The 11,379-nt window shown below is 50.9% G+C and overlaps 2 protein-coding genes across 5 annotated transcripts; both read left to right on the top strand.

The window, feature by feature from the left end:
* Positions 1-60: 60 nt before the first annotated feature.
* tmprss7 (transmembrane serine protease 7) lies at positions 61-4,394 on the top strand. Its single transcript, XM_029843165.1, has 17 exons — positions 61-259; positions 333-463; positions 536-603; positions 672-865; positions 938-970; positions 1,041-1,269; positions 1,369-1,493; positions 1,587-1,699; positions 1,783-1,889; positions 2,083-2,219; positions 2,395-2,502; positions 2,621-2,728; positions 2,802-2,918; positions 3,082-3,274; positions 3,372-3,640; positions 3,715-3,851; positions 3,931-4,394. Exons 2-17 carry the CDS (start codon positions 371-373, stop codon positions 4,090-4,092), a joined length of 2,193 nt encoding a protein of 730 aa, XP_029699025.1. The 5' UTR covers positions 61-259; positions 333-370; the 3' UTR covers positions 4,093-4,394.
* Positions 4,395-4,397: 3 nt separating this feature from the next.
* Positions 4,398-10,763, top strand: LOC105416995 (suppressor of tumorigenicity 14 protein). Of its 4 annotated transcripts, XM_029843161.1 has the most exons (20): positions 4,398-4,402; positions 4,586-4,756; positions 5,211-5,376; positions 5,482-5,609; positions 6,491-6,558; positions 6,662-6,855; positions 6,954-7,049; positions 7,192-7,411; positions 7,486-7,628; positions 7,713-7,810; positions 7,889-7,998; positions 8,090-8,223; positions 8,290-8,394; positions 8,836-8,943; positions 9,017-9,130; positions 9,210-9,329; positions 9,411-9,594; positions 9,664-9,935; positions 10,019-10,155; positions 10,266-10,763. In XM_029843161.1, exons 2-20 carry the CDS (start codon positions 4,676-4,678, stop codon positions 10,440-10,442), a joined length of 2,655 nt encoding a protein of 884 aa, XP_029699021.1. In that variant the 5' UTR covers positions 4,398-4,402; positions 4,586-4,675; the 3' UTR covers positions 10,443-10,763. The 4 variants fall into 4 exon arrangements, with proteins under 4 accessions (XP_029699021.1, XP_029699024.1, XP_029699022.1 ...); XM_029843162.1 differs by lacking the exons at positions 4,398-4,402; positions 4,586-4,756 and having other exon boundaries at positions 5,302-5,376; positions 5,443-5,609; XM_029843164.1 differs by lacking the exons at positions 4,398-4,402; positions 4,586-4,756; positions 5,482-5,609 and having other exon boundaries at positions 5,299-5,376; positions 6,667-6,855.
* The last annotated feature ends 616 nt before the right edge of the window (positions 10,764-11,379 follow it).

Raw genomic sequence — 11,379 nt, forward strand, 5'->3', positions numbered from 1 at the left:
CCCCGCCACACGTCTTCCTCCGGCTCTTCCTGCTCCTCCTCCTCCTCGTTGCAGGTTGCAGATGTGTCTGTGGAGGTGGCCACCGTCGACCACACCCTGCGGAAGATTTGCAGGAAGTACAGGAAAACCAGAAGGAAGCCCAAGGGCCTCCAGAAGCTGTGGGCCCGCCTGCTGAATGTCCCGCACATCGCCATCATCACCGCCGCTGTGGTCTTTGTGGTGGTGGTCATCGTGTGGTCGTTGCTGTGGGTCTTCATCTGTAAGCGGCCTGGATTGTTTAGCGTCATTCACTACCAATGAGGGGCCTCGTGAGACCTGGTTGTTCTCCTCAGTTCGCAGGGAAAGCAACAGCGGCGTGTACTTTGCGGGGATGTTCCGTGTCGCCAACGCGGAGTTCATCCCCGAGTATCGGCAGGAAGAGTCGCACGAGTTTGTGTCCATGGCGACCAAAATACAGCATGTGGTATGTGTTGATGTCATTTACAGCAGACATGGGAAAGGCTTCCCCTTTATTGACGACGCCTTCCTGGTGTAGGTCAGTTCCGTGTACAGAACGTCCTCCGTGGCCCGACTCTACAAGCAGGCGGTCATCTCCGACCTCAGGTACCTTCTGAGGCCATTAGCCGTCACCGCTAAATGATAAAGCTGTTCAACCTTTGCTGTTCTCGCAGCAGTAACAACAAAGGCGGAGTTCTGGTCCATTTCTGGATGGTGTTCGTGGTTCCTCGACTCAAGAACCCAGCAGTGTGTGAAGAGTGTGTCGGAGCCATTTTCAGAGACTCTGTACACACCAGCATGAAGAACAGGTCCTCTGTGGGCTACCTGCTGGGTCTCCCTGTGGACATAGACTCCATCCTTATCAATGGTGGGTCACCTTTAGATGATCTTCCTTGACCCGTCTCTCGATCCAGACATTGATTACTGTGCTTTTTCTCAGCTGTTCAGAGATCAGATTACACATCAAGTGCAGGTAGGTGAGGATCCAAAATCAGGATTGAGCAGATTCACAGTGTGTCCCTAATCTTTTCCTCTTATTCCAGGCTCCGAGTGTGTCGATAAGCTTTACGCCAATCTTCCTGGTGCGAGGGTCCCATTAAACATCTTTTCCTCCTGGGGTGGTGTGAGCTGCCACGTGAAGCTGACCACCACCCCGGGATTCCTGATCCGCCTGACCGTCGCATCATTTCTAATCGAGCCCACCGACTGCACGAGTGACGCTCTGACCGTGTACGACGCCCTCCTGCCCATGAGGGGGCGCATTCTGCACAGGTGAGCAGCCTCTCTGGGCCTGTTCCTCCACACAACAGCAAGACCTCCTTGGTTTATGAGGGTGCGTTGGTTTATTGTTTTCTGTTTGTGCCGATGCAGGTTGTGCGAGCCGGTGTCCGTCCCCCTCTCTTTAGTGTCTACCTCCAATGTCATGCTGCTGTCCTTCAGGATGACTAATGGCAACAAGAGCTTCAGAGGATACTTTGAGACCCTTGCTGAGGAAAGTATGAGACATGATCCCCGCGCCTATATGTCATCTTGCTTGTGGCACGTGCAAATTGACCTTCTGAGGTGACCCCTGTCTCCTGCACTCTCAGGCTGCCTGTCTCAGATTGAGACCCACGCAGACTCAGACGTTTCCGGTCACCTCTACAGCCCTTTCCACCCCAGCCTTCTGCCCCCACAGTGCTCCTGCACCTGGAGGTTTAAGGTAGCACGGCTTCGAGCCTCTTCGGGTGACTTTTAAATGGTCTGATTGCATGTTTCCTGTGCCGTTTCATCACTTTTCCACAGACACCCAGCAGCACTTTGGGAGTTGCTCTGCAGTTTCAGAACTATGAGCTGAAACCAAAAGACATGAAGAGCTGCGATCAGGGCTGGTGGAAGATTAGTGAAATCATGTATGTGTCTACAAATACATGCAAGTTTATTAAAAATAGACAAATCAGTCTCAAAATCGAATTTATTCCAATGAAGTGTTAATCTAACCTGTCCTATGAGCTGCAAAACTATTTTTGCACTGTGTCCAGCTGGTATTTTATCAGGCAGTAACATCCTGTGGCAGTTAGTACACACTTGCTTTTCCTTTCACAGATTCTGTGGCAGCTACGTGGGGCACCACACGGTGTTCCGGATTGCGTCCCAGCATGCCGAGGTGGAGTTTCGCTGCAGCTCACGTAACTCCGCTCAGCCCTTTGAGGCGACTTACAGCAGCTACAACATCACCCAACGTAAGCGGCGGCATCACCCATCACGGAGCGCGTGTGACTGGCTTACAACACCCAAAGACGTATCGCAAACCAAACAAACACAGAAACAAATAGACGATTCATTGTGCGCGGTTACTTTTTTTTAAACCAGTTTCTTTTCTGTCACATCCATCATAACTTCTGTTGTGTACCGTAGCCTGTCCAGAGAGCCACTTCCTGTGCTCCTCAGGCCTGTGTGTGGACAAGAGCCGACGCTGTGACGGCCTGGATGACTGCCAGGACGAGAGTGACGAGGTCTTCTGCTGTAAGTCTGATTACAGGTTATATAACACCCGTGTACAAGCGATGGGACATGTTGGCTTTAAGATTACGCTGGCACCCGGCCTTCCCACGCGTGAGGCTATCCGCCAATATTTTCACAGCAAGACCCACCAAGAGCTGTGGGGGCAGCAGTCCTCTGCATCCACTGTTCGTGTGCAACGGCGAGGCCGACTGCGTCGACGGAAGGGATGAGCTCAACTGCACTCAGGGTAGGAAGCACTACGGCCGCAGCCTGTTCGCCCTTTGACCTCTGAGGAATAGGAAATACCCTATGTTTGCCAGAAACAACCTGCTCCGCAATAAGGTATCAGTGCCGGAGTGGGAACTGCATCCTGAAGAAGAACGCAAAGTGCGACGGCGTTGTCGACTGTCAGGACCGCAGTGATGAGGTGGAATGTGGTGAGGAAAAAAAGGCTCTTATCACGGTGTTATGCAGATATGCAATACCTTATCTAATATCTTAGATCATTTCACATGTTTGTTTATTTGGTTGTTTTTTTTAACTTCAGAACATTCTAGTAAATAAAACCCTACAAATATTAACCACTGACTGCCTCCTTAGACTGTGGACGCCCATCTTTGGTCCAGAATGAGTCGTTGACGGGACCGCTACGTATTGTGGGTGGGGTTGATTCCGTGGAAGGGGAGTGGCCTTGGCAGGTCAGCCTCCATTTTTCTGGTCACATGTACTGCGGGGCTTCTGTCCTCTCCTCCGATTGGCTCGTCTCAGCAGCCCACTGCTTCAGCAAAGAAAAGTGAGTCACTCCTTACATTCCTTTTTAGGTATTTTTGTTAAAAAGTTGTGTAATTACCACACTCATTGCTAGCCATTATCCTGCACCTCCCCCCCAGACTCTCTGACCCTCGTCACTGGAGCGCCCACCTTGGCATGCTGACACAGGGGAGTGCCAAACACGTGGCGAGTATCCAACGAATCGTAGTGCATGAGTACTACAACGCGCACACCTTCGACTATGACATCGCCCTGCTGCAGCTGAAGAAGCCGTGGCCCCCCTCCACCGGCCCCTCAGTGCAGCCCGTGTGTCTGCCTCCAACGTCTCACACTGTTACCGGGAGCCACCGCTGCTGGGTCACCGGCTGGGGTTACCGCTCCGAGGAGGGTGAGCACTACTTATAATAGAGGGCTGTTTGCTCACAAGTGTTTCTCCCCCCGATAAATGCCGATGCCTTCCAGATAAAGTGCTGCCTTCGGTGCTGCAGAAAGCAGAGGTGTCCATCTTGAGCCAAACTGAGTGTAAGAAGAGCTACGGCCCTGTGTCGCCGCGCATGCTGTGTGCCGGCGTCTCCTCTGGGGAGCGGGACGCCTGCAGGGTGAGTTCTGCAATCTTCTCAGGCTGTGATCCAACTGAAGCTTGGTGGCAGAGAATCAGCTGCTCTGTTTGCGTGTCAGGGGGATTCGGGGGGGGCCCTGTCCTGTCAGGCAGCCGGAGGGGGTCGCTGGTTCCTCATTGGCATCGTCAGCTGGGGTTCAGGCTGCGGCAGACCGAACCTGCCTGGGGTCTATACCAGGGTTAACAAGTTCACCTCCTGGATCTACAGCCACATCAGCTGACATGTCATCATCCATCAACTGCCAGCAAACAATTTCACTGTTTTGTCATTTACACCAAATAATAAAGATCCGACCCTGAGTCCTATGCTTTATTTGTTGAAAATACATTTATTAATGTCAAAAGCAAAATTCAGGTTTTATGTATATGTTGTCTCTTAAAACAATGAAAATCGGGGAAGCATCAGCCGAAATAACAAGATTGGATCTAAATACGAGCATCCAAGGACACGGAAGTCCCGGGGGCAGGCTAATACCTCGTGCACGTTTCCCTCAAGCACGCTTTTATGACTATCTCCACCCGGATGCAGAGGTAAAAAAGGTTTATCCACGCTATCTGTTGTACCCTTTCCATAGTGGTCTCATTGTAACCGCGCTGCATTCTGGGGGCATCCGTGTGATACCTGCCGCCCAGTTCAGGTGAACGGGAGGCGGTGAAAGTCCTCCGCATCCGACCCGCTCAGGTCGAATTTCTGCGCCTTTTTTCTCTCCAAAGAATGCGCCAGTGGGGGTTTCCTCACTCCACCGGTTCTATGCCCGAGGTATTGTTGCATATCGACTCTCCAGAGCTGAGCTGGACGGTGCCATGAGGACTCAACCCGAAAGGAAAGCCTGTGAAGTGTACTGCATCTCCGGGAATGGACCGTCTGGTAGCTCTGCTGCGCAGGTAAGCGGCGCGTACGCGCAGGGGCTTGCGCGTAACGGCCGATGTCAAAAGGAAATCTTCACTTATTTAAATGCAGTTATCTCCTTGTTTGTCAGGGAATGCGATTCATGGCGCGTAATTAATGCAGCCATGATCAATATTTATGTTCTTCTGAGTTGTCCGTGTGTGCTAAATGCGCAACGTCGGCCGTGGGAAAGCAGACAACTCAAGCCACGCATTGTCTGTTTGGGACTCCTGCCAACCCTTTAAATGACTTAGGAGATCGTCTCAGCTCAGAGATGCTCACCGCTCCTCTCTGTAAATCTGGGTCTGCTCAGCCATAAAATGATGGATTCCCGTTGTTAGATGGGAGTTTTTTAACTGGAGGAGCATCAAGATAACACGTGTCAGAGGAAACTTGAGGCAGCAAAAGAGGAAAAGGCCAATTTGTTTGTGTCCTCCTTGTCTCTGGAAGAGAGAGGTGGAGTCGGGGACCTCTCGGTGTGGAAACCCCTCCAAGGAGCCTAAAGATGATGTGAAGCAGAAGGTGGCGGCTTGCGGCTCCTGGAGGAGGCGGACGTTGGCTGCTCTGGCGTTCGTTCCATTTGCTGCGACAGTTGTACTGAGCATCCACTTGATATGTGAGTACAAACATGTTTGGCAATTTCATTCTTTTCCCAAACCTCTCCTCTTCCAAATCCCTTTAGTTTGATGTGTTCTGATGGCCACATCTACCACCTTTCCAGCCCCCCCTCCCTCCACAGTGTTCTTCCTTGGTGGCAGCGTGGAGTTCCCAAACCTGAGCTTCTCCTCGGAGCTTGCTGACTCCACCTCCCCTCAGTTCCGCCTGCAGGCTCAGGCTTTGAACGATTATGTAAGTGGAACCCCCCCCCTTACCCCCCCACCCCCGTCCCCCCTCGGTGAGACCCTCCATCTTTAAGCCTGATGTTTCCACTCTGACTTTGGAAGTGGTTTCTTCTGTGGTTCCCTTCCACGTTATCCATCCCCAAGCGTTTATTTTTTATTGTTCTTTTCTTTTGTCTTCTTTGTCCCGTCTCTCGCTGTTTTCCTCAGCTTCTCTGTCCAGCTCTGTCTGTACTGGTGTTAAATGTAAAGCTGAAACAGGACACGGCACAGTGTGTGTGTGCATGTGCGCGAGTTTCCCCGACCCCGTGGGACAGGCCCCTTTCAGAACCGAGGACAAGCCCGGCGTTTGTGAGTCCGGCGAGCCCCGGTCAGTGAGAGCGAGAGGAAGAGCAGACCTTCAATAAAAACATTGTCTGTCTAGCGTGGAGACAATCCGCCGCTCTGTATGCTGCGAGTGGAGGAGAGGTGCGGTTTGATGCTGGTGTTGAAGGGGAGAGAGAGGGCAGTAGGGCATGCTGGGATGACAGGTTGTACAACTGAGATGGTGGTGGAGCAAAGTGAACGCCAACGCTGCTGCACGTTCGCATTAAAAGCCGGAAAACAGGAGGAATCAAAGACAGCAGTCCCGCTCCTTTGATCGGCTCTGAGGCCGAGCTGTCGGGCTTGTTATGCGGTCACTATATCTGTCTGGCCACCTGTCCATTAGAGGAAAGGTGAACTCAAGGCCGGGAGCCCATACCACCCAGAGCCTCACCTCTACACAGCCAGCGGTCAGAGGCACAATGGAGCTCTGTGCGACTCAGTCAACATATACGCACAGCGGCGTTTCAAACATGCATGTGATCATGCTGTAATACTCTGAGCATGTTGCTAATTATCCTTTGACAGTTTGCAGAACTCTATGAGTCGTCACCGTGGAGCTGTTACCATCTGCACTCAGGAATTACGGCCTTCAGGTAGGCTCAGCCAATTATGGATCAATCTCAATACCTGATAATTCCGCATGCAACAACGCTAGCTGCATGGCCACGAACGACAATGTCAACGTTTGTGTGACAGTGAAGGAGTGGAAGGGCTCAAAGCCTTCTACTGGAGTAAGTTCTCAGCCCCGGAACATGTCGCAGTTGCCATGCAGAGGTCCAGGCCAGCGCGGCTGCAGCGCAGGCTCCCCTGCAGCAACAAGGTGCTGCGCTGCAGCCGCAATGAGCAGAGCTACTACATGGAGCGAGATCAAGCTGCACTGCACCTGCTGGGTACACGGCACAGTGGTTCACATTAACGCTGCGCATGCAGTGTGTAGAATATTCACTGGATTCAGTCAGCACATTTCAATGTGTGTGTGTGTGTGTAGGTTTGGACCCTGATGATTTTGAATCAGAGGAAAAATCAGACAAGAGTAAAAATTCCAACAGCATCCAAGGCGGAAAGTGGCAGCTTGGCTTTCAAGGTGACTTTATATGGCTAAACATTAAGAGCTGTTATTTTAATAATGTTAACAGTCTGATATTTGTTACAGGCACATCAAAGGGTTTGATTTATTCCTTTCAATGTGAACATTGTCTATTTCTCTCATTTATTCCTCTTTCTAGCAATGTCCTTTGACCTCTACGCTAAATATGGCAACAACCGCACCCTGAGCCTGGTGAGCCCCAAGAAGCCATACTATCAGTGGCGTCTCCGTGTGCCGTCAGGTCACGTGGTTCAGCTGGTCGTCCTCACCCTCCACGGTGCCACACCGGGAAGCTGTACTGCCCACAAGCTGTCAGCCTATGACTTCCTGCTGCCATTGCAGAACAAGATCATCGCCCGGTACAAACATTTTGGGGCGTTTCATCTTGCGCCCGTTCTCTTTTGTGACCCCGGGTGTGTTTCCCGTCCCTCAGGTGGTGTGGCCTGCCTGTTTCGAGTTCATCCCCTGTCATGAAGCTCACCTCCTCTGGGAACGTGATGCTGGTTACCTTCTCCTTCAGCAGGCAGAGGGATGGAGCGATCTTTAAAGCCTACTTCCAGGCTATCCCCAGACCAGGTCATCACATAAACACCTCCAGCAGTTTACATCCTAATTCCTATGCAAAGTTGCATATTTACATTAATAGTCATCACCTTGCAGGATGTGGGGGGTCCATTTCCTCGTGGAATGGCTCCATTTATTCGCCGCACTACCCTTCCTTCTACCCTCCAAATATTGACTGCATTTGGACAGTAAAGGTGAGTCATGTGACTAAACGAAGATGCAGAATCATAGCACTTTCTGACCTCCATCTTCATCTTCCCTGGCTTAACCAGGCACCATTGCCTGGTTATTTGATCTCCATGACGATTGTGATGATGGACATTCAGGACTCCCCATCGTCGGATGGCTGTGAGAAAGATTGGCTGGACATCGGAGGGGTCAAGTGAGTCTGAATGTAGGCCTAGCATTTCATAAACAGACTTTTGCTGTGATTGTTATAAAAATGTCATTAATGTTGGCTCATTTCTTTCCAGATTATGTAATCCAGTGTCACACAGTAGTAAGAAGCGCGTCTACTCGTCCCCGCTGTCCCTCCACTTCCATTCGGATGAATCTCTCACTCACAAGGGTTTCTATTTGACCTTCCGAGTCTTCTCTCCAGAGGGCGGTGAGTCGATCGCTTCTTTGATTATATATGATTTAAGGAATGTAAGGCTCCCTCCTGTCTCTCCAGCCTGTCCTCGCCAGTTTCGCTGTGGAGATGGACGTTGTATCCCTCTGAGGAGAGTGTGTGATGGGGTGAAAGACTGTTCTGACGGCCGTGACGAGGCTAAATGCTGTAAGTCTGTTGCTATGAAATGAGTGGATGCTCATGGACACAGAGGCCAAATGAACTGTTTATAATGGTACAGTGGCTAAACTGACTGGTTATAGTAGGACAGAGAGGCTAAACTGAATGGTTATAGTAGGACAGAGAGGCCAAAAGGGACTGGTTATAGTAGGACAGAGAGGCTAAACTGACTGGTTATAGTAGGACAGAGAGGCCAAAAGGGACTGGTTATAGTAGGACAGAGAGGCTAAACTGACTGGTTATAGTAGGACAGAGAGGCCAAAAGGGACTGGTTATAGTAGGACAGAGAGGCTAAACTGACTGGTTATAGTAGGACAGAGAGGCTAAACTGACTGGTTATAGTGAGATGTTTCAAAATTGACTTGTTGATTATAACCAGATGAAATAAAGTGCTTGATTGCGGTGTTGTGTTTTCTCCTCCCTGCGTAGCCTCCTGCAGGACAGGTCAGGCGCTGTGCGGCAGCGAGTGTCGGCCTGAAGGTCGCCCGTGTGCGAGTGTGGGCAGCTGTGCAGACAGCAGTGAGGAAGGCGCCTGCGGTGAGCAGACCCTGAAACAGACGCGCAGGTCTGAGAGCGTCGCTAATTTCTGACGGCACGTGTTTGTTTTCAGGAGGCCGATGTTTCCACACGTGTCCCAACAAGATGTGTCTGAAGAAGTCGTCGGTGTGCGACGGCGTCGTCGACTGCAAAGACCGCAGTGACGAGCTGAACTGCACGAGAGCCTGTGAGCTGCCCCGACGTCAGAGGTCACCGCTCACAGGCACCCGCGTCCGCTGACCCGCGCTTCTGCCTTTGATCCGCAGACATTAAAGGCTGCTCCCCATCCTCCTACAAATGTGCCAACGGAAAGTGTCTGAACAAGGTCAACCCTGAGTGCGATGGAGTGAAAGACTGTTTCGATGGCTCCGACGAGATGCGCTGCCGTGAGTTCCCCGGCGAGCGCAGGCGCATCCGTGCTCCCGCCTCCACGGATTCGCTTTGCATTCTCTCTCTCTCTGCCTTAGGCTGCGGCATCAGGCCCAGGAAGCGCACTAAGATCGTAGGCGGTGCTGACGCTGGGGCAGGATCGTGGCCCTGGCAGGTCAGCCTCCAGATGGAGCGCTATGGTCACGTATGCGGTGCCACCTTGATCGCCAGCCGCTGGCTCATCTCTGCAGCTCACTGTTTCCAGGATTCTGATCTCATTAAGTAAAAGACCCAGTCACAACACTCATCACGATACGTGGAGCACCGTCTTCACGCCTGCCGTCTCCGTAGGTACTCGGATGCACGTGCGTGGCGGGCGTACATGGGGATGCGATTGATGACTACAGGCAGCAGCGGAGCAACTATCAGGCTGATCCGCCGGATCCTCCTTCACCCAAAGTATGACCAGTTCACCTCCGACTATGACATCGCTCTACTCGAGCTCAGCTCCTCCGTCGCTTTCAACGACCTGGTGCAGCCTGTGTGCGTTCCCTCGCCTTCACACACCTTCACGACCGGGACCAGCTGCTACGTCACAGGCTGGGGCGTCCTGATGGAGGACGGTGCGAGCTGTTTGCTAAACGGGCTGGGTCAAATCGGTTGTTTTCAGGCTAAATTTGTTTCCATCTTCCACTTATTATTTTAGGGGAACTCGCCACTCGCTTACAGGAGGCCTCAGTAAAGATCATCAGCAGAAACACGTGCAACAAGATGTACGACGACGCCGTCACTCCCAGAATGCTTTGTGCTGGAAACCTGCAGGGTGGAGTGGATGCCTGTCAGGTCAGTGCAGGGGTTTCAGAACCCAGTCCAGTCGGGTTTTCTGTCCTCTCAGGCAGGAAACAGCTCTCAGTAAAGCCTGATACATTAATGTGGGATGTTTTCTCACCCAGGGTGACTCCGGAGGCCCGCTGGTGTGTCTGGAGCGTGGCAGGCGGTGGTTCCTGGCAGGGATCGTGAGCTGGGGTGAGGGCTGCGCGAGGCTGAACCGCCCCGGCGTCTACACGCAGGTGGTGAAGTTCGCTGACTGGATCCATCAGCAGACTAAGGGGCAGGTGTGGCTGCGTTGAACAAACGAGCGATACACACGCACGTGTCCTCGGCGTCCTAACGCCGTGTGGTTAAACTGAGCTAGGGTGGGCGTCATCTTGGCCCCAGATCAACCAGCTCCCTCCAATTTTGTCCAGCAACCGTGCTGATGAGCTACGATAAATAAATAAAAATGTCCATTTAATAAAAAAATATATATATATATATATAAATATTTATTTTGTATTATCAATAGTAGTGTTCAGAACAAACTTTTTTGGAGTCCAACTGCTACCTGCCAATAATTTCTGGAGCTTGACAGCAGCTGTAAGGAGAATTTTAACGTTTTTAAAGCATTCATATTAAAGAGGATATTGAATAATATATTGGTATTTACAGTTATTCATTCATGCTCTATGCGCGTTATGAGTTCATCTGTCATAATCCATCAACCGCAAGTGATTACATATTTGGCATTAGTATTTTATTGTGATTTAATTTAGGTTTATTATGCCTCCGCGCTGCTTTACGCGCCATAAAATAGCGCCATCGCGTCCCAATGTCGCTGAGGCTGCGCGTCTCACATCGCCGCCCAGCGGTCAATGTGCGACGCTGGGTTTTTCCTGGGACAGGAATAAATATACAGGCTAAAGTCTATTAATCTCCACTTTATGTCACAGAAAATGATTCTTAAATACTCAAACTTTAAGTGACCCGTTTTTAAACTTTAGGGAGGTTGTTTATTCTCTTGTAAAGACGTTGTAGTTCACGTGAAATGGAATAAGAGACAAACCGCCTTATTTCCCAGTAACTGTCTCATTATTCTGGTGTCTACGTGCCGATAATCACGGGCGCATCATGTCAGAAATCCGGTTCTGTTCTAAAAATAAAAAAGTGAGTTCGAAACAGGAAATGCCATACCGTACCATTGAAACTTGGATATTATTTTAACATCTTGTTCCTTAAAAAGTTGCTTTT

The sequence above is a fragment of the Takifugu rubripes genome, chromosome 10 (assembly GCF_901000725.2).
Source record: "Takifugu rubripes chromosome 10, fTakRub1.2, whole genome shotgun sequence".
Classification (NCBI taxonomy): Eukaryota; Metazoa; Chordata; class Actinopteri; order Tetraodontiformes; family Tetraodontidae; genus Takifugu; species Takifugu rubripes.